At 38.7% G+C, this 22,970-nt stretch overlaps 1 protein-coding gene across 3 annotated transcripts in view; it reads right to left on the reverse strand.

The window, feature by feature from the left end:
• map2k5 (mitogen-activated protein kinase kinase 5) overlaps positions 1–22,970 on the reverse strand; it is a 43,476-nt gene that overhangs the window by 15,890 nt on the left and 4,616 nt on the right. For all 3 annotated transcript variants that reach the window (XM_019867507.1, XM_019867506.1, XM_019867508.1), the window contains 14 exons: positions 20,919–20,988; positions 19,454–19,494; positions 16,702–16,769; positions 16,560–16,608; positions 15,744–15,808; positions 9,633–9,672; positions 8,469–8,537; positions 7,533–7,614; positions 5,793–5,854; positions 3,610–3,658; positions 3,428–3,501; positions 2,762–2,812; positions 2,588–2,659; positions 1,721–1,750 (listed from right to left, as the gene is read on the reverse strand). In XM_019867507.1, coding sequence (XP_019723066.1) covers positions 1,721–1,750; positions 2,588–2,659; positions 2,762–2,812; positions 3,428–3,501; positions 3,610–3,658; positions 5,793–5,854; positions 7,533–7,614; positions 8,469–8,537; positions 9,633–9,672; positions 15,744–15,808; positions 16,560–16,608; positions 16,702–16,769; positions 19,454–19,494; positions 20,919–20,988 — 822 coding nt within the window. The remainder of the gene's footprint in view (positions 1–1,720; positions 1,751–2,587; positions 2,660–2,761; positions 2,813–3,427; positions 3,502–3,609; positions 3,659–5,792; positions 5,855–7,532; positions 7,615–8,468; positions 8,538–9,632; positions 9,673–15,743; positions 15,809–16,559; positions 16,609–16,701; positions 16,770–19,453; positions 19,495–20,918; positions 20,989–22,970) is intronic.

The following is a 22,970-nucleotide window of genomic DNA, read 5'->3' on the forward strand; positions in this document are numbered from 1 at the left end:
AGACCCTCTTGCCAGGCCACTCGGCAACAGCCTGCCGGTGATCGGTCAGCAGTACCATATGGAGGCTGAGAAAAATTAAGAGATTACAAAGCTGCATGACACTAAGACACTCACTAAGACTTTTTGGGCTTTTACGTATTTGCTTCACTCCAACAACATGACCAAGAACTGCACCATGTCTTTAGAGCTAGGAATAGTCATACATTTTATCGATATAATCCATTACATAGCACCTTAAAAAGATGCTTACAAATGGCGTTGACAGAAAACAGTGAACTTGCAGTATAAATGGACAAAGAGACACCAGCTGTCATTCCATCTATAATATAAAACTGAAGAATCAAGGAATTGTAGAAGAAACCAACAAGACACTGAGACCAAGAGGGTTGATGGCCGTTTTTTTTTTTTTTTTTTTTTTTTTTTAAAGGTTGGAGGAGAGGACATAACTAAAGCCAGTCTGTAAAAAGTATTAGGAGTTTAATTACAGGATGTCACCAGTTTTGCATCTTTTTTTCTCATCAAGCAGGATGTTCCATCATTAAGGTGGCACGATGGAGAAGGCTCTATCAAATTTTAGTTTTAAGCCTTCTTCACCCAAGGACCTGAGGCTGTGGACTGCCGCATAAAGGGTGAAAGGTTTGCTTCAGTAGCTCAGAGCCAGAATCATACATACTTTAAGGGACAGCGGTTACTACAGTGGGCAGCTTATGTTATCAGGTTACAAAGGCTTAAAAGTCATCGTACAATTTTTAAATCAATTCTATAACTAGCTGGAAGCCAAGGTACTAATGCTAGAATTGTGGTGATGTGCAGTATTGTTGTCTGCTTGACTCAGTTGAGAAGCATCAATGCTGCATTTTGAACCAACTGGAGACAAATGAGTGATTTTTGGTAGACACTGGAGACAAATCAGTTACAATCGGGAGAAAATAAGCACATGGATTTTTTTGTTTTTGTGGTTAGCAGCAAATATTAAGAAAAGCAGAAACACTCGAAACAAAAAACCTTTGTCTTACGAATAACTAAGTGACAATGGGTCCCTTGAAATGCCCTGAAAGTTATTATTTAAAAACAAAGCATAGCTGAATGACTAAACCCTTTAGATAGAAACCACAGGCTATCATTTCGTGCACAGGCCCAAGATGGAATCTGAGGTAACCAGATTCGGAATGCTCAACTAGAGATTAGTGAGATAAACCCATTTGAAGGGCTAATTAAGACTTGATGAGATTGGGAAGTCACTTCTGTGGTCGGCAATTACATCTGAGCGGGACTTAAGGTAATGTAATGAGAGAAAATGCTGCACTCAAATCAAAGATAGCGTGTATGGACCCCCCCCCCCACCCCCAAAAAAAAACAAAATTTAAAAAAACCCAACTAAAGAACAATCTAGTTGATCCAAACCTCTTCATCCTTGGCTTTCGAGAGGACATCTAATGACATTTTAGAATCCTTCATTATTCCCCTGAACGGTGACTAACAAAGTCACTTTTCTGCTACAAATGCTCAGTTCTATTTAACATTAGTTTGACTGTGTTGATGAAATTTTGAAAAGACGTACATCTCGAGAAGACCACTGTTTGTAGAGTTAGGCAAGGAGATCATTTTAATATTTGTTATTTACCGGTAGTTTTTCCTCTATCGAAGGATTTCAAACACCAGAATTATTTTATTTGTATTTTTGTGGATTCAACTAGTGTGTGTTTGTGTGTGAACTCACCTGTGGATAGGGAAACATTCCGAGGGCCAGCTGTATGAAAAAGAGCACAAAATGAAAGTGAATATTATCCAGTAGTCTTGAGAAAACAGCAACAAAAAATATTTGGCACAGTCCCTCCATAATGTGTTGTGAATGCTGTTAAATCAAATTCAGCTAGGATAGGTTCTTACTCCCCAGTGACCCTGAACATAATTGGGAGGGCATGGATGGATGGCTGGATGGATGAATATGCCCTAAATGTGAGGATGTATGCTTCTTGTAGGGGAGGTTGGGGGGTGTCGAGATGGGGGTAAGTGACAGGTGACTTGACATTTGTCACGTCACTTGTTCATTGGAGCTTTTATTGATTGAAACGTGCTGATGGTGAATCTCAATCTAAATTGATTAGGAGGTGCAAGTCATTTCATGTAGCTCAAGGCATAGCCAAGATGAATTGAATAAAAGGGCACAGGTAAACCGGGTTAAACAATCGCAGAGAGTTCATGCCAATAATTTTGACTTGGCTCATTTTCTGTAAGCTCATCTTTATTGTTCCCCTTTTAATAATATTAAACATTATTGACACAAAAAGCAGAGGCAGAAGTGCAAATCATTTGTTCTACTGTGGCCAGAAACAGATTGAGAATCAATAGCCTGAGTGGGCAGACAAGTGACAAGAGTGGGATACTGAAATTTAAATGATATTTGAAAACACATTGTCAATCAGGCACTTTAGCAAGACCCTGGGGAGCAATGAACACTGCTTCACTGCATCATCATCAGCTCTCACTAGACTCCACACACACATGCACACGCCCTCACACGCAGACTGACACAGACACATAGGCACCTATGAATCTCAGAAAATCAGACAATTTATTGTCATACCTCCATGAAAGAGATTCCAACACTCCAGACATCTGCATGGATACCATACTGTTCCCCTGATATGCGTTCTGGCTGTGTAAAAACAATATGGGGGAAGGGAAAAAAAACCCTTAGGTTATAACTGGTTAGAAGATCACAGTCAGAGAAAAGGCATGGTAGTTAAAGTTCACTTACCGCCATGTATGCATTTGTTCCCACATATGTTTTGGCAATTGAATTCACCAACTGTAAATATTGACAGTGATAATGAATGAAATCCCTGAGAGCTGTTATCATTTTAGAGCAGAGAGGAGTTAACTGTGTTATGTTAGACAGTAAGCACAGTCTATCTATCACCTTGGAACAAACAAGACATTTGAGGTTAAAAATTAAACACAGTTTCAACAGTTCTGTGTCTGTATGAGGAGGTCAACAGATATTCAGGTTTGGTATTCAGATAAATGTCCCAAATGCTTGCATACATATTGCAACATTTTCCATAGAGACACAGATAGACAGACTGAGAAAAAAAACACACCGACACAATGACAAGGGGTATTGTCTGTCGCCCACGCTTTCCTCCACCTCTCCTGAATGCATATCAATGAGGCTTTGCAGTTGCGACTGTGGTCATAATTATAACGAGATTTTTTTTTTTTTTTTTTTGGAAGGGTGCAGAACAATGGGATGGAGCAATGTGAATGTACGAGACAGACCCTTGGGAAAGCACTGGGCCAAAAATGAATGCAGTGATTGACAGCTTGACCACAGGCACAAAGGACTGCACAATAGTAGAAAAGTAACTCTTCCCTCACTCCCAACTACCAACCTCTCTCGCATTCAACAAACGAATGAGTGTACCTGAGTGCTGACACCAAAGTCGCATAGCTTGACTTGTCCTCGGGTGTTCACCAGCATATTGGAGGGCTTGACATCTGCGGAGAGAAACTGCGTGATACAAATGCTACATCAGCAATCCGGCACTGATCTTTATCAACTCGGCATCTTTTCGCAACACGAAGCCCAAACCCAAGTTCACTCACCTCGGTGAAGTATCTTTAAGCTCCACAGGTATGTTAGGCCTTTCACAACCTGTCCACCGGAAAGAAAAATAAATAAATAAACAAATTTTTTTTTTTACTTTTTAATGTCATTCAACCTTTCAGATAATAAGACTAATAAATTGGGATGGTCTATTAATTTTTGTCAGGTATCCTATAGAATGATTGTGAGAACAGGCTCATAACTGCAATTGTCTTGAACCTAACTCAACGAAAGCAAGTCCCTTTTGTTGACTGTGAATGTCTCATTAACTGGCCATGATGATGAGAGGATTGGTTAGTCTGGCAGCGGACAAAAACAAGCAATGGTTGTTGGTTCAAGACAAAGTGTCATAAAAAATAAAGTTTCCATTTGTGTGTACCTTATGATTGCCACTCTTTCATTAGTCAAACTTTTGGCTCTGTAAACCTTGAATTAGTCACTAAGTGCAGACACTGAGAGTTAATTGAGCTGAAGAGAGTCTCTCCTGAACGGCATTAAAAAGTGCAGTTAGGACAACATTTCAACAGCACAAAGTGGAAAAACTACACCACTTGTAAAAAGTAACACAACGACCGGCAGCAGGAGCTTTCTCTGAAGCTGTTTGACCATCCAAAAAGCAAAAGGAATTGTCTGAGGTCAAGCAGCCGAAAAAGTGGTGAGAATGATGTGTAGCTCTTTACTCAGATCCTCTTGGGTGCCTCTCACGTGATAATTAAAAGTTGTGATGGTTTTAAGATGGCAAAGTTGTAAATTACCGAATTAACACAGAAATAACAGCTGTCATTGATGACAAGGTTTGAAATGGGAGATAGACAGAATAGAGGAACAGCGACAGGAGAATGGTAATGATTGTTCTAAGGGGACATTCACATAACATCAGGGCCATTACTATAAAAAGGACAAGGTACTCTAAACGGGCGATTAAAAAAAAAAAAAGGCGGTCATTCAGGCAAATAACTGTTGTCAGGACTGCACTAAATAGAGACTAATTAATCTTTTGACACTTGGGTTTCCTTTCTTGTACTTTAATTGGAAAATACAGCTTTTGGTAAACCTATTTTATAGATGAAATCACCTTTTATTTTGTGGGGTTGGTTAAAAATGTTGACTCAATCACTCCTTCCTCTTCAATAAGTCTTAACTCATTAAATGCCAAGAGCGACTTAAGAAATCCATTATAAACAAAAGAGCCAGTGCCAAGGTCGACTTATGTCGTTTGAGATATTTTTTCATCGGGAGGGATACACTGTCCCTTTAAATTGCAAGCAGTTTGAGGAGTGGTATGGCCTACACCGCCAGCATTGTGTAGCATGTCGCTGAAAATATGGTAGTATGTTACCACTCCAATGGAAAACATGAAATTGACTGAGTGATCAATTGAACAATTGTTACATAATCCTGCCGCCTTGAAAAGGGAATGGTTCAAATACTGTATACGACAAATCACCCCAAAATAATATAACATTCATGCCCACGATTAGTGTATGTAGGGATGGGCGATAATTCAATATCAATATGTATCGCAATAGAAATGGAAAATGCCTTTAATAAAATGATTGAGAGAAAAAAATCGTAAAGCCCCGACTACGGGATTGTGCATGTTGTAGGCAGCGCGCAGCTGCCTACAACCTGATTCAATATCTAAGGATGGATACATACGTTGTGTATAAGTAAAGGAGTTCTCTATCTTTGACGTGCTAGTGTAACTATCAACGATGCTGCTTTGGGGTAGCATCTAACGCAATTTCTTTTTTAAATCAACCTTAGCACATTACACTACATTTCAATGTAAACAAAAACGGTTAATTGTTTTTCTTATTTTGCAAAGAAATACTTATCAATATTGACTGATAGGAAATACTGTACTTATATTGTAGAAATTGTTCAGCCATATTGCCCAGCCCCACGAAGCACATTATGCTTAAAGAGGAGCTTATTTAATGTTTTTATTGATCTTTTCGTTTCACTTTTTCATCTTATGGATTGTCGTCTTATTTAAGGTTAAAGATCATGTTAAAATGAAACTACATAAATTCAGCCTTTTTTTCTCGAGTCATTATTTTCAATAGTTAAAATAAAATAAAAAATAAAATAAAATAAATATATATGCATCTCAAATACTTATCGCCCAGACCTAAGTGTATGTAAACTTCCGAATGCAGCTAGATATATTCAAACTTACTGCCACAGCAATCCTTCCCAGGACATGCTCCGGAATCCTTTTATACACGTCAAGTGAACCACCTGTATTGGAAAAAGAGCTATTTCATTTACCCCAAAACAATCACTCCATTATATCTTAAAGGGGACATATGATGGAAAATTGACTTTTTATTGGTTCTATGCAAATAGTTGGGACTCTGGGCTAAGACTGCCTGCCCAGCCATCAAGTGTGAAATTAAACAACCAAGTACATACTCTGTGATCTGCCGGTTTATGAAAATTCTTGTCTGTGCAGGAGACCTTTTGCACTTGCGTCCCCCACAACAGTGGGGCTAATTAACATAATAACCACCGCCACGCTAAGCACTGTATCTCCACCGATGACTCGACAGAGAACCATTCTAATATGGCGACTGAGCTGCAGTCCAATCGGCATGAGTCTCTGAAAATGTTCTAAAATTATGTTCGGCTAGGTTTATGATGTATTGGGTGGATCGTATTTGTGTTTGACGATGTCATGCGCTACATGGCTACATCAATTGACAAGTGTGTTTCGGTGTCTTGGTGATCAAAAGGTGCCTTCACAAGTGACATTGCGATAGTGTGTGAAAACGCCTGCAAGTTGGAAGCCACTGGTTGTTCTAACCAAAGCTGTGCTGGCACAGCAGTATGAGGAGCGAGATGGAGACTGATCATCCCCTAAAGCGAGCTGATTTCACAGTGGCGAAAAATATGCTAAAATATATCTGTAAATTCTTCATCTGTGGGGTATTTTGACAAACGCATGCTGCACACATGTTATCAAGATATCTGGGAACTGGTTACAAGTTTTGAGGGGGAAAAAAAAAAGCATACTATGCGCTTTTTGTTTAGGCCTTGTTTTTCCTGGCTCCTTGTGACCAGCGATTTCTGTTTGTACTTTGTAGGTGCGTTTTTCTGCAAATAATTTGTTATCGCAGTTTGTCTGAGCCTGCATTTCTGGGATCCTAAAAATATTCAGTTCGGTCTCGAACCTGACAGAACTGGCTTTTAACCACCCTTAGTTGGCAATGAACACCTCATTTAACTAATATGACATACTTTACAATGCACCAAAAGGTCATTTACAATTTCATTAAAAAGAAAAACAAACAAACAAACAAAAAAAAACAAAAAGCAGTCATGGATGGGAATTAATTCAATGTCTGAATGGGTCACAAATTCACCCCAAAATCTTTTCATTAATTATGCACATAAATATGCACTCACAATTTTGTATTCTGTGGACAAAAAGAATGCTAAAAATCCATTTTTTAAAATCTGAAAAATATGAAGACTTTTTTTTTTAGATAGAAACCAAAAAAAAAAATCATAGAATCCACATTTTGAAAAGCGAAAAATACATAAACTGTCAAGGTTTAAAATAAGTGCCAAACTATTAGACATACTTTGTTGACAGTTTGGCAAAAGTGTGAAACAGGGGATTCAATGCATTAACACAGTGAACACACACAGATACACAACTACAGACATCTCACATTGATTGACACTTGGGCGGGTGGGCGTGCGCATGCACACACACACACACACACACACACAGACACACACATAAAAGCCCCTCGAATTCCACTCAAGTTTGGATTTATTACACCCTTGTAGCTTTTAGCACACCGGCATGCTAAGCAGCTCACAACACCATGACATTCTTTTGATCAGCAGATGTGTAAATGGATACATAGGAGAGACACGAAGGGCAGGTGAGAGGAGCAGAAAAACTCACCATCCATGAATTCTGTACAGATGGATATTCTGTTCTCCACAAAAAAAGCACTGAAGAAGGTGATGATGTAAGGTGAGTCACACTGCAATGAGGATAAAAATAATTAACAATTGCATAATAAATAAACAGTATTCCAAATTACTAACGTAAGTCATGTTACAAAAATAATTTGGTTTTCTGTTTTTCAAGGCACATTTTTTGCATAGGCCGTTTTTGCTGATAAAAAGCATAGAATAGTCCAATTTTGTGGTGACAAAATTAAACCAAGAGAGAAAAAGGAATGAAAACACTGGACAAAAAAACCCTCGCACTGTTAAATAATTTGTGCATGACTCGCAGAGAAAACGAGTTCTTTCTAATAAAGATCTAGGCGGGAGAGTTTCTTTGACTCTATTGCATGGTATAACGAGAGTAGTTGTTTCAATGCCACTGATTATAGTGCAAGTATTTGAGTTGTTTTTTTTTAACCTCTGGAGTCCCAAGAAACTCGCGAGGCATGTACACCTTAAGATTTGGAGTCTAGCCCAAAACTATATTTTGGCCACGCTGAATCAATTTCACAAATAGAAATGTTTGTCTTCATACAGTATATTTAAGAACACACACTCTATATACACACATGGACAAAGTTGTTGGTATTCCTCTGTTGATGAAAGAAAAACCCATCAAGTACACTTCAATCACATTTAAAATGGGGACAGTGCATATTCATGTAAAATCTGCCAGATAATACACACTACATTGTAGTCCCATGGAAGGTTGATGTAACATTTCAAGTACATTAAGGTATCCAAAACTCTAACAGAACAAAAACATGAAAACAACCCCTCCCTTCCAAAAAAAAAACTAAACAAAACAAAAACAAAAAAAAATCTGCACGGTTAATCTGGTTTTGACATCAAATTATTCAATATAATGAAGTTCACAGAAACTGACCTTGTAGAGAATTTCTAACTCTGACATTATCTGCTTTTGGAGCTCCACAGTGATGTCAAGAGGAATTACCTGTTAGAACAATACAAAATTGAAGATACTGCATTTACAGGAGACAATTTATGCTTTTTCTTCCCACAATTTAAAGCTGTTCCCAGGCATCTTATTAAGTAAGGTATCATATTAGTTTTTGTCAAAGTTCCGTGCGGATCAGACATAGCCAAGAATGTGTGAGTTAGAACATCTAACGCAATAACAAGACATTGGGTGACAGAGGAAAGTTGGCGCCTTTGACTTCCACTCTGACACCCGTGAAATACTCTTAAAATGTGTGTGTTCAGAGAGGCAAGAGTGCGATCCCATCCCGTTAATTTCCGAATGTTGACAAGAAAATACAAGATTTGTCTATCTTACTTTTATTTTTATGCCTTTGATGAAGCATCAATTTAATTGAGTACGGTACTAAATTGTACAACGTGAACACATCTTCAGAACAATTTAAGATATTGCTCGAAGCTATTTCGATCAGTGAGGGAGTAATTAATAGTAAAAGTAATAAATCCTTCAACTGCAACTGCCACTGCGGTCGATTGATCGGGAAGAAAATGAGGACCAAGCGACAACTTTTGGTGTCCCTTTGAGAACCACAAAAAGATTCTTCTGTGAACCCATTTATATCAAACTTTACAGATCCTATTTTGTCATCTTCAAGTTGGCCAGTTTTAAGGAGACAGCGGTTTCGCATACAGGTGAGCATCTGGTCATCCCACCCCATATACAATATTGCTAGGTAAGGAGTCCATTACCATGAAGACTACAAATCAATAATTTTTTTCTGTCATGCGTTCAGTTATGATTCAATTTGTTGACCTTTTTTTCTTATCTGTAGTCATCATTGAATTTAAGGTAAACTGACACTGTTCATTTCGTATTTTTATTTACGAAATGAACTCTTCAATGTTAAGGTACTTGACATACGTAACTAATCGAAAAAAATTTTCAAATGTGAGAAAAACATACAGAGAGAGAGAGAGAGAGAGAGAGAGAGAGAGAGAGAGAGAGAGAGAGAGAGAGAGAGAGAGAGAGAGAGAGAGAGATATATAGATAGATAGATAGATAGATAGATAGACCGTATATATTTGTGGTATGAATGTTATTCAGTCTCACCTTGACAGCTAAGACACGCTTGCCGAGTAGATGATACGCTCTAGGACAAAAAAAAAAAACAAAACTGCATGTCACATACAGTAAGGCAAGGCAAGGGAAATTTATTTGTATAGCACAAATCAACAGTAAAGTGACTCAAAGTACTTTACAAAAAGACATCAGTAAAGAAAAAAAAAGGCATTTCAACAAGGGAAAAAAGAAACAAAGACAAAAATATTGCAAAAACATTTGATTTCTGCTTCAGCACTGATTCATTGGTTCAACAATCATTGAAGATCATCTAATTAAAAGTGAACAAATGGGCTTTTAACCTTGATTTCAAGAAACTCATGTGTCTCGGCTGATCTACAGTTTTCTGGGAGTTGTTCCAGATACAGTATGAGGGTCATAGAAGCTGAATGTTGCTTATCCATGTTTAGTTCTGACTCTAGGGACATAGAGTAGAACAGTCTCAAATGATCTCAGAGTTCTAGGTGGTTTATATTCAATGAGGAGGTCTCTGATATATTTTGGCCCTCGACTATTTAGAGTTTTATACACTAAAAGGTGGATTTTAAAATCTATCCTCTGACAGATGGGAAGCCAGTGTAATGATCTCAAGACCGGAGTGATGTGATGCATTTTCCTGGTTTTGGTTAGGACTCGAGCAGCAGCATTTTAATTAATTGCAGGTGTCTGATCGATTTTTTTTTTTTTAGACCAGTAAAGATACTGTTACAATAATCAAGGCTACTTCTGACAAATGCATGGATGGGTTTTGTCAGGTCCTGCTGAGACATCAACTATTTTACCCATGACATATTCTTCAGATGATAGTAGGCAGGCTTTGTAACCATCTTTAAGTGCTTCTCAAAAGTGAGATCTGAGTCGATGACTATGTTTTTCACCTACTCTGTGTTTTAAGATGTAATGAGTGGAGCCATTTACAGACTTCCAATCTTCTTTCTTTGGCTGCGAAACCAATAACCTCCGTTTTGCTCTTGTTCAGCTGAAGAAAATTTGGGCACATCCATTCGTTTAACTGCTCAATGCATTTTGTCAGGGAACTTAGAGTGCCATAGTCTTGTGAAGAGACTGTAATGTATAATTGGGTGTCATCCGCATAGTTGTAACCTATTTTATTGATCTCTATTATCTGAGCCAATGGAAGCATATAAATGTTAAATAGCAGCGGCACGAAGATGGAGCCCTGTGGAACTCCAGATGTGATTGCTGACTGCTTAGACTTAAAGTTACCTATTAATACAAAACTTCCTGTTTTCTAAATAGGATTTAAACCATGTAAGTACGGTGTTAGAAAGCATAAGTTTTGTGCTCTTTTTGTAAAGGACGCTTACAATCAGGAAGCCAACAGTGCCTATGATGCAGCGAAACTTCATAAGAAAAGACAGGAGGTTGTGCGAGTTGGCTGCACTGCAGCAATTGCAGACAGTCCTGCTTTTATAGTGGCAAGAGAAGCAAAGAACAGCCCTATTATGATTTAATGACTGAAGTCCTTAATGCCGCACTAGAGGATAAGTTACAGTATACTGCATGAATAGTTTGCCAGTCACAATACTTAATGACCTCTCACCACACATGCATCAAAAATGAACATGGTGTAAAAACAGCCATAATGTGGATCTAGATATCACATGATTTACTCGAGTATATCTGCCTTCTCACCTGCCAGTTCGTATTCTGAGCAGAATGTGCATTGTGTAACAACACTAACCGAGACTCGAGTATCAGACTGCTTCTTGGCTCGACACCTACAAACTGGCTCAGCCCTTTATCAACATTGCCAGTGCAACATTAGGCTGTTGTTTCAGTCATGTTTTGGTCAGTGTTATGTTTTAATTAAGTATCGCTACTGTGTTTTGGACAAATTTTCAGAATTGTTAAATTTGACATTGGGTGTACTTTAATTTAAAATGTTGCAGAGATGTCCTTTCGCAAATTGAGCATATTTGTCATGATTCGGTTTGGGACCAACAGGTGGCACTGTAGGGCTCACCTGCAGCTGCACACCTGTTGGTCATTAGGTAATTAGTGGCTTTAAAAGGACTCCCAGCCCGAGCAATCATTGTCGGGTCATTGTTGCTTTGTGCTACTGTCATGTTTGTTTGTTGCTTTGTGTTGCTGTCATGTTTGTTTCAGTCATGTTTTGGTCAGTGTTATGTTTTATCTTCAGTCGTGTGTTTTGTTTGATACTTTGGACTTTGTTTGTTTTGGATTTCGTTTTCTCTGAGTTTTAATACAATCTTTCAAGTACACCCTGCTCCTCCCTCCTGCCTGTTTTTTGGGGTCCACCACCACCTCGCTACGTGACAATATTGAGTTGCCTTGTCTGTGCAATGTGCTATAAAATTAAATTTCATGAATACACAGAGTTATTTATTTTAGCCCCAAGAGTGTTTTTGACCAGTAGTGTCATGTTCTCCATGAAAGAGCAATTTTCACAAAAGGCTGATGTCCTTGTTTTCCCGTTGATGTCTCAGTGTTGTTCTACACAACAATCAATATCAGCTAAGCATGACTGCTGCCTCGTAATTAAAACGAGGATGTTAATTGAGGCTACATCGCAGGGGTAGAAAAGTTAATGCTGAATGAGCAGGTTGTGGAAGCTATCAAACAAACTATCTGGAGTCCTCCCATTATTCTAGCCTGAGTTACCAAGCATGTGGCTGAACCTCTGTGTTGAAATTTTGCTACAATTTTGCTTGAATGTGTTTGGACTAATGATTGGTCTCTGAACAGACCAAACCCATTATGGCCGCTTGCACAATATACTGCAATGATATCACAACAAGAGCTGCGTAAAATATTTAGCATTTAAAACAATCATGTTCAGTTCTGATTTACAGTTCACCACATCAGAAGGGTTTACATTTGATAATAGTTATTTTTGAGGTTGCTGTTTGCAGTGGTGTAAAACTGTAATGCATCATACCGAGATTCGATTTGTGACAAAAGCAATGAATTGAAGTAACCAAAATATTATAAATACCAGCTCTCATTATACAATAACAAATTTTAATGAGAGATTGCTTTAATGTGCCCCCAAACATATTTTTGGAACTGATTTAAAAATAAAAAAAATCTTTACTTTTTTCTGAGCACATCAGGTTTTTAATTTTTTTTCCCATTTTTTGTTTTTAATGTTTTTATTGTTTTTGTATGTACCGGTATTATAAAAAAATAAGCTTGTGCAATACCAATTTTACTATGGGTTGTAATAGCTATGATCTTGCAGAAAGAAAAAAAAATCCATCTTTTCCTGAACCTAAACTTTAATTAGTAAATATTAGGAAATATATTACCGGTAGTACATATTATTATTGTTATTATATTATTATTATGATTATGAAAACCTGATGTGCTAGCCAAAAATCAGGGCAGATATGCACCCAGTACAAAACAAAAAACATATCTGGAAAAGTTTACTTGCATCTTTGATTAAAAAAAAAAGTAAAAATTGTTGACCTCTGTTGTATTATACAGTAGGTGCTTAATTAATGCTTGTTTGACAGTGTCAATCTCAAAACTGATATTGGATATTATTATGATGGGCAAGTCGTCTGAAAATTCAGTGGTCGGTGCCATTTTATGAACAAAAAAACATGTCTTTCAGTTTTATTATACTTTTAGAAGCACATTTTGTTAGGGCTGCTACAGTGAAATGTTGTCCAATGTCGGGGCGGTTATAATTGAAGATTGGGAGCACTGTTTCATATCACTCGGGCAGCAATTCAAAATGTACTACATCCCAATGAATTGAGACTCAAAGCCATCTCAATAATAAGTTAACTGCATATGAACTCTGAAAGACAGAATCCATAAGAATGGCAGGAGAGACACACTGGATTTTTGAGAGTGTTATACAAGGATGTTATAAAGATAAATAAATGGTACGGCTTGGTTAAAGAAGACTGTCCTTGACCACCTCAGGGCAACATTCTTGTATGAGTTACAATGACAGGCCTGTGACAGCGGAAGAGATGGGGACAAGGTTACGTAGCAACCCCACCATCACTCCTCCTTGATCTGACCCCAGTAAATGTGCCTCATTGCCTGGATCTTATTTACACTCTAGCTCCTCTGTAATAAAAGCTCCATCATGCAGTATTCATAGGCCCTCTTGCAATGTGTCTCAAGTTGGGGCGATATGTTAGAAAGACTGGCCTTCTGGATCAGGGCTAATGCAGTACTTTTAAACTGCCGCGTGGTTGATGGGCCACCATTCTCTCTAGCTGACAGCTATTATGGCTTCATTTATGACACATAGAGGCCAAATCCTAAACACAAACAGGGATGTGAGTACAATATGTATTCTTCAGAAAACTTTGTGAAAGGCCCTAGCAATACAGAAGTTAGGATATTTATGTATAGAATGAACTATTTCAAAAGTAGCTTGTTTCTCTAGAATGTGTGCTTGTTCACATACACTAATGTGAAGTCAAAGAGATGACCTTCAGGTACATCGCCAACAAAAGTATCAAGGCACAAATTAAATAATTCAGGTACTAGGTGAACAAGAAACTAACCAGTTTGGAGTCTTGACCATAAAATGTAATCAATGTGGTGACAAAATTAAACCAAGAGAGAAAATGAAGAGGCTTGAAGAAAAGTGTCTCAGTAGATGTTGCCACTGCCACAGCTATGCTAATGTGCTGGTTTTAATTGTACTTCTGTATTCAAGAGTGGAATAGACAGCCTGTACGTCCTTGTAATCGCATTTATAAACATAGAATGAGTTAAATTGGTGGATGAGATGGACTGCTGAGAGAGTGTCTAATAAAAAAAAAAAAAGCCAGACACTGATGGATGGCCAGGTCAGGTTGTGTGGCTTTAGAGAGTTGAGGTGTTGGTAACATCCAATTGAGTCCAAATGGCTCTGGGTCATAAAAGGGGTAAAGGTTTAAAAGGTGGGGAGCCTTTAGTGATGCCTTCACACTTGATAAGCACAACAAAAACTAGACATGAGCTAGTTGAAGGGCATAAATAGAGAATACCGTAGTTATAGTTTTTTAAAGTCTACATTTAATTAGAATTCTATCCTATACTTTCAAGTTTTTCAATCGAACTACATTGGGACCATTTTAAAAACGTTTTTAAATTATTCCCATTTTACCATGTATTCATTTCCCTGTTATTTAAATCTTGACTTTGTTTTTGTTTTTTGGGTATGAAATGTGCTTTTACAGTATTAAAAAATATGCTTTGCTTCTATTAAGTACGTTTCAACAAAACAGTGCACAACAGCAAAACAAGTTAGATATGTATTTCTCCCCCTCTTCTCCCAACCATAAAATTTTCAGCACCAAATCATATGGATTTTGTGCAGAGCTAAATTGACTGAGAAGTTGTTGGATTTGCAATATTGGCCTTCGCACGTGTACTGTAACCATTTGTACCACTAAACATCAACATTCTGTTTGTCCTACAACTATGAGAGGTTGGACTTTAATGAAACAATCTCAAAGCGATAAAAGAGTCAAATTTGTTTGGACTGAGACAAGAGAAAATAAATAGACAGCACTGTGGCCTTGCTCGATTGGAAATTTACTGGGTTTGCTGTGGATGTGAGAGAACACTTGGCTGAGTCAAGGTTAGTAGGAGCAGTAATCAATACTTCAATCTCAATAAAACAGCTCAATGTAGGTGAATTGATGGAAAGACTAAACAAGGAAGCAGGGGGAAAGAAGGACAGAAGCAGCGTTCCTGTCATAACTTTTGCTGCAAAAAAATAAATAAAATAAATAAAATACATCCGTCTTGCCAGTGAGGACAGAGCTGCTCTACTGTATGACAGATAATGGTTAGTAAATATGGGCCAATTAAGTCAATCACTGTCAACCACATAGCCTCAGTCGACTGCATATTTGTAAACTCCACAACAGAATAAATGACATCGTCTTGCTTGATAGATGCCCCCCAACCCTCCCAAAAAAACAGGGGTGGTGGTGGTGGTGGTGTGGTTCCAAAAAGTCAGCTTCTTCAGTATGGACAGACGGAAGTAGACACGAGGCGTAAACCACCTCCAGAATGTTATCTTCAGAGTCAATACCTAGCATTGCGCTTTAACTTTGTAGGATCAGTACCTCGTTGTGTTAGCCAGGAAACACTTACTTGTAGACCGTCCCTCCATTTCCTTGTCCAAGCTGTTCTTGGTATTGGATATCCTGGGCATTTATCTGAAATGTAACAAGAACAAGCTATACCGTAGTAATATAGTAGGGACTGATGCAAAGGAAGAGGCAAAAATCACTTTTTTTAATCCACATACAGTGTCAGTCAAGGATCACACAGAAAAGAGGACAAGCTGATAATAAAGAGGAAAGTATGGCTATATTGAAAGCTCACTCCCATTCACTTGAATGGACTGGCAAGGTGTGCACCGCTCCATTTCATTTTTAGAAACAAATTTCAATATCCAATCTATCGGTACAAATTATAAATATGGTCACGTATCATTGTAAAACTAAATATATGTGGACTGTGTATACTGTATGGCACACCGCCATGTCTTGCTCACTTTAAACTTGCAAATGGAAGTTAGTGTTTGTGTGTCTGTCCCTCCTTCCTTCAAATTATTGTCATTGGCTACTAGCAGTCGATCAATTGCAAACTTGAAAGGATGTATGTGGTTGGTTGGGCTGAGCAGGTTAATTTACAGCAAAAAACAAAGTCACCTGAAACGTGACACATCACATGAACGATGTTTATGCTGTGAGAAAAAGTGTTACAAATCCTGTTAGTGAAGCAATGTTTGTTCGAAGATTTTGTTTGTAAAGCAATTTGTGACCTGGGTTGTTTCTGAGCCGAGGTTGCACTGTGTCGAATAAGGGGAAGATAAGGCAAAAACCTTACAAGTAACTCATTTGGTCTCTGTGTGGGACACAAAAAGCAAAGAGAATGAATTAACTTAAATCAAAACAAACTAACCTGCCCAGTTGTCAAGATCCTCTTTAACTCAGCAGATGATTTCTTTAAGCTGAATCACATAAAAGACAGTTGTATTGACACAAATACTCCATCTTTTAGCTTTAATCGGTCTCTCAGCTGAACTTTTTTCCCTGAGGGTTACCTCTTGTTTGCCATAGCGTCTGTCACGCCATGTGTACAGTCATTGACTGGGTTAGGTCTTGTATTCACCTAAGAATTGACAAAGCAACAGAAGTAATTGGAGCGGCATGCGTTCATACACACAAGATAAAATGTCATTGAAGGTGCACCTTATACTCCAAAGCGCCTTATAGTGCAGAAAATACAGTAGTCGGATAGAGTTTTTCCTGCGTTCAACATTGCGTGTCGACCGATTGATATCACTCCACACAGCGTAAAACTCCAGCTGTGCTGATTGAGGGATTGATGTGCCTCTGCAGCAGCTTTGTATTTTAACTGCAGCTGCAGCTCTTAGGAGGTGCGACATCAACAGCAGTGCACAGGAAAGACCTGAAGCAACTACCGAAGAAGAAACAGATCACACTCATACACTCATGAGTGCTATCAACGTCCTGATTTTCCTTAGCGGATTTCACAAACAGGTCATTTAATATTGCCTTTTTTTGCATCCACGCATGCAATGTTTATTAAAATAAAAGCCGCACCGCAAAGTCAATGCGTGCGTGATTGAAACATTATTCATCCTGGCCTCCGATTGGCCAAGAGGTCACATAGACCTCACTGTCTATGTGTGTAGATACTGAAGCTAGATCCGTAGCATCCGATTAGCTGCTCAGAGTAAATTGCTTATGGCTCGACGGACATTTACTTTACTTTTTATCATGCTAAAAACACCCACGGGACGCTTCGTAGTCCTCGATGGCCATAGTTAGCTCTCGAAGGCTAAAAACCTTACGCTAACTGGAGCGCTAATGAGAGAGAAGCGCTCCAGTTAGCGTAAGGTTTTTAGTCTTCGAGAGCTAACTATGGCCATCGAGGACTACGAAGCGCCCCGTGGCTGGCTTAAAAGTTCATTGCATGCCAGGAAGTATTTGTTATTGTTAGATTCAGACGAGGATGGACGTTGCATTGCTAAAATGGCTACAAAACGGACCTTTTGATGTCAAGCAGCTAAGACAAGAAGAGCTCTGATGCTGGAAGAGAGGGTAAAAGTGATCAAAATGAAAGACGGAGCAAGCAAAATAAAATACATTTTCCAAGAAATTGATGTAAGTGAAAGTGAATGCTGATCGTAAATTTCGCAATTTCTTTCCCTTTTTTTCTTTCTACACTGACAATATGAAGTGTCAAATAAGTGTGTGCTCATACTTATGTACTATTGGAATAAAAATAGAGTACACAAACGTTTGTGTGTGCGTGTACACATACGTTTGTGTGTGTGGGTGTGTGTGTGCTTACATCTGAGATCAAATTTGCTACAGTGAAAAACCCCCTGTTGTGAAAAATTTCTTGCTGCAAACATGATTTCGTTGTAGAGGAGTTTCACTGTATAAGTGACAGTACATTTTCCATTTACATCTTCAAAACACACAAGCCAGTGGCTTTGACAAGCAGTGGCTAAATAAATTAAAATTTTTCTCCGGGGACTCCGGTTTCCCCCCACATTCCACGGATGGACGGATGGATTAAACAGAGGACACTGCAGCGTGCTATTGCAGCACAGGTGGACATGGACAGAGCACTTGAATGCTGCTTCAAAATAATCTGTGGCCCCACCACACAAGCGATGAGTCCATCATTCACCTATGAGGGTAACTAACTTAAAGTACGTTTCCTGTAAAAGCAAGTGAGTCCGCATAGTCAGGATGGTACCAGCTCTTCTTCAATTTGAGCCAGGAAAACCCCTGGATAACAATAATTTTTATTAAATTCTCGACTTCAACCAACCCAATGGGGACAAGGAGAATAGATAATTGAGGGATGAATTTGTAACACTAATTGTGAGTCTTTCATCACTGCTTCATTATTTTAAGCTAAAAGATACCCACGCAAGAAGTAAAATTCACTTTCACCCAAAGCTCAGTCAATGTTTGAATAATTGTGCATTCCAGTACATACAGTAAAAATCTTCTTAACACATTAATAACTAAGACAAAGGACAGCAGAACAATAACACCGGGACAATCAAAATGTTATGCTTCACTAGGGACATTGTTCTTCACATCTTTTCAGGCATATGCATGTTTACTCCAAAGACATGAAATAATAGACAAGCGACTACTGGGGGAATACTGAAAACGACACTTTTAATTGAGGTCAAAAGGCAGGTGTTTTTGGTCCACTAAAGCGAAGGAATTTTCTCTTTAATTAGTGCCCAGGAAGACCTAATTTAAACTGCACACACGACTCCACTCAGTCAATTACTTTTATATTAACATGAGAGAAAGGAGGTGAAAGTTTACCAAAGGTTTTGGGGAAAACACCATCTTGGCGTAACAGACCCTTGATCTCCGTAGTTCAGTAGTTGGGAGTCAAAATGTCACAGAGAATACAACACATAAAGAAAGCCTGTTGTAGCCCATGTATGTGAGGATGGGGTGGCTATTCAAATGAAGAAGTCTATTCTATCGGTCATTGTGATTGAGGATGTGCTATCGACCAACCAGTTGCATTAACAGTGAAAAGCAACATGAAATTTTCTGAGGAGGTAGTGAATGTATTCTGCAGCAAAGTCCGACTACAGCCATATCAGGGCCGCCACCATACATATAAAAAAACACATAAATAAATAAATATACATGAGTGAGACAGGAGGAGTGCCTTGACTGCAATTGACATTTCAATAAGTGGAACACAGTGTTACCAATGCATTCACTTCAAGACCTCCTTCTCATTCTGCATAAGGCAGCTGAAACAATTATTGAGATAGGTACCTTCAGGCCATGTATGTTCCGGATCCCCGGAGTCTTGCCGGCTGAAACAGTAATTGACTAGATTGAAGAACACATCACTGGGCCATTTACAAATGCATCAGTTCAGTTTTCTAAAAAAATAAATAAATAAAATCGAAATGAAATGAAATGAGGGTTACTTTGAAATTAGCGCATGAAAAGAAAGTGATTGAGCTGCTGGCCTCTTGAGACTGCTGTTGGCTTGTAGGAAGGAAAACAGTTACAGGCCTTGAAATGAACAAGACGCGAGTGAGAAAAATATGTATATCAGAGCGCTGTGAGACAGAATACAATTCTTTGTCACTAAGCCCTTGGGGCTTGCTTAGATGTGTGAGCAAACGACACGTAGATCATCTGAAAAGGCATTCATACTGCAAACATGATGGAAAATATGGGGAGGCATTGAACCTTGTCACCAATCGCGGACCATCTACTTTGCAGAATTATCTGTTAAACGGATCTAATTTATATTTGAGAAATATTTACTCAATCGAGAAAATATGCAGTTTATTGCGTCCAGCTTTTCATGAGAATGATGCATTCCCCAGCTCGACGGAGGAGTCTTTGTACCTGCACGCAGCATAGTTCTAGGCTGTAGCAGTGTGTTTCAAATACATTTGCAATCTGTTTAAAAGGATGCTTTAAAAAGTTTCAATATGTTTAAACATCTGGGGAGGGCATTTCAAGGCTATAAGGTAGAGTGTGTAGAATTTAGTACCATCTATCGGCGAACTAATAGAATGCTTGAAGCGCTTGCTTTTAGTATGGTGCCTCAGACAGACCGCACTTCGCAAGCCTACCACCACCGATTTCTTCAGCAGAAGAACAAGCTAGAAATGTCATCCCGAACGACTTCGGCATGTGTCACACTGCTGTAGTCGTGGTGTTGAAAAATCAGTCAGCTAAATTTGTCCCCTTCGAGTTCCCATAGAAAGATGGCGGCGGAACATGACAATGTTCTGTCGGGAAGGCGCGCTCTATGCAATATGATTAGATTTACTTCACCTTTGATTGTGTATAAAAAATAAAAAAAAAAATTACATTGATTCGACAAAACATTTTTTTAACATAATAAACAATAATGAACAATAATAACTTTTTTTTTTTGCACACTATCCCTTTATATTATGAAAACTAAGTGCCTAACATAGTCTCTCTATGCAGTGAATGTATACCTCTTGCAAGTGGACGTAGAGGGTAGCTCCCAAGATGAAAAGAAATCACAGTTCTTGAGTTTTTCTAAAATAGGCACCTGAATTTCACTACTGTCCAGTGGCGGCATTGATACTTCCAGCCACTTTCATTATTTCCTTAGTTTTGATCACTGTTCAAGAGATTCACCTAATTTTTAAGTACAGTCCAACAGGCAGTCAGAGATACAGCTTTAGAAGTCCTACAGGTAACAAAAGCAAATTTGCATTCATGATTAATTGCAAGCACTCCATACCTCGCGGAAATATCTGAAGAGGTTCTGGAAGCTGTCCATTCAAGCGTTCTTCATTCACTGTAGCGCAGTACTAAAGTTGAAAATAAAGTGACTGTTACAAGCTTCATTGTTCACAAACACTATCGAGAAGTTTGCGAGAATGGCATAAAACCCCATCATAACAACACAATATGGGTAAAGTAATATTCGCTTTTGTGCATTCAAAATGTGTAAAAATGCTCAACTGATGTCCAATGACTTTCCAAAATGTGAGCATGCTGTGTTGAAATCTGTTGCCGATGAGAATGAATGCCTGGTGGGCTTGTTGTGAACGAGTGTAGTATTACCCTTTTCTCCTCCAGGTCAACAGCTCACCAAACACTCATATCCTACAGGACTAACACGTGTAGACACACTCGGGAGCCTCTCAGACACTTGCCAAGCCAATGCAATAATTGATGTTTCAGTTAACCAAACCATCTGTTAAAGTGAGGGTGTAGGTTTTTGTGAGTCTGCCTGTATGTGTGTGTCTCCTTTCTGGAGAAGGCTTCAAATCAACCACAATTAACACTGTGACCTTGCTTGCAGTTAACAGTTGCAAAAAAAAAAAACAAACCACAAATTGGTGTAGGTTTTATGTACATGTGTTAATTGTATCTTTTCATTTACACTCCGGCATGAACCCTCAAGTCATTACACAGATATGTAAATGCATTCCCTCATCGCGGGGGAGGGACAGAGGAATGGAGGACGATGGGCCCGGCTCGGATAGAAATGGATCAAAATGGCTGCCCAAGTGGCACAGCTGTTATTAAAAGGCCTATTTATCACTGTCACATCCCTCCTCGCTTCTAGCTCTCTGCTGCTGCCCTCCAGCATTCTCAGTCGTCCACGTCTGAACAATAGGGCTAATACCAAAAACATGTTGTACGTGTTGCGAGGGCGGTCTTCACGTACCTTTAATTTTCCGCTCAGCTAGTTTATTGATTAAGGCGGCAATTACCGCCAAATCTGTGGAAAGTATGTTATTAAAAGACATTCTCCGTTGTTGGCCAATAACTAAACTGTGTCCAATCCCAAATACAATCGCTCAGCCTAAAGGGACAAGCGGAGGGAGAGGGTCTCATCATCATTAGCGGGCTGAGGGGCGATGGGAGCAAGAATGGTGGAATTAGAGCCATTACCTCCAGGGGGAGCTGATTGAAGAACAGATGAGGTCACATGTTTTTTTAGCACCTGACAGAGGCCAGTCTTTAACTTTGAACAGGGGCATCTGTCTTTCAAGGTGTCCAATAATGATTAGGGATGCCTGCAAGACTAGTGGGTCTCACAGGAGCATGTAGCAATCAGTGTTTTCACTGATGGGGATAGTTTTCACAATAAATGTCCTCTGCACACTGATGTTAATTAACTACTGTACTGAATTTGAGCATTAATTTTATTCAGCGATGAGGGGAAGGCAATTTTTTAAAGGAAAAGTAAAGAAAAAAAAAAGCTGAAGTGCCAACAAAGAAAAAATACTTTTGTTATGCATACAGGCAAATGAATTATTGAACTTTCTGTTGAGGCAGTTGTTTGCCCAGAATAAGATCAAATCCCAAAACAAACAGCAAACAACTACTCCATGGCAAATCTCCAAAATTCAAAGGCAAATTATTGCAGAAAAAACATGACGTTTGAATTAGATATGATGGGAATTCATGTAGCCCACATTGGACTTTCCAGGTGGTCAGCAGCTTTTCACAAACAGGGTTGTCCCAATGGGATAAAGAAAACCATTACAGAGCTGCTGTATTTATTTGCTAAATATTTATTCTGAAAATGACTTGAACGTTGTGGACAAAGCAATGCTGAGAGGGATAATGTTCACAGTGAGTACAGTATAGCATTGTCCAGTTGGAATTTGATATTGTAATCGAGTAACTTTAGTCAGCAGTCGAATGGTACCTCTACTTACGAAATTACATTACTTGGTTCTGGAAGAAATTTCTTCATGAGAAAATTTTGTAAGTCGAGACGCATTTTCCATGTCAATGCCATAATCCGTTCCAAGACCCCCCAAAAATTCAGACA

The sequence above is a fragment of the Hippocampus comes genome, unplaced genomic scaffold (genome assembly GCF_001891065.2).
Source record: "Hippocampus comes isolate QL1 unplaced genomic scaffold, H_comes_QL1_v1.1 scaffold2, whole genome shotgun sequence".
Taxonomy (NCBI): Eukaryota; Metazoa; Chordata; class Actinopteri; order Syngnathiformes; family Syngnathidae; genus Hippocampus; species Hippocampus comes.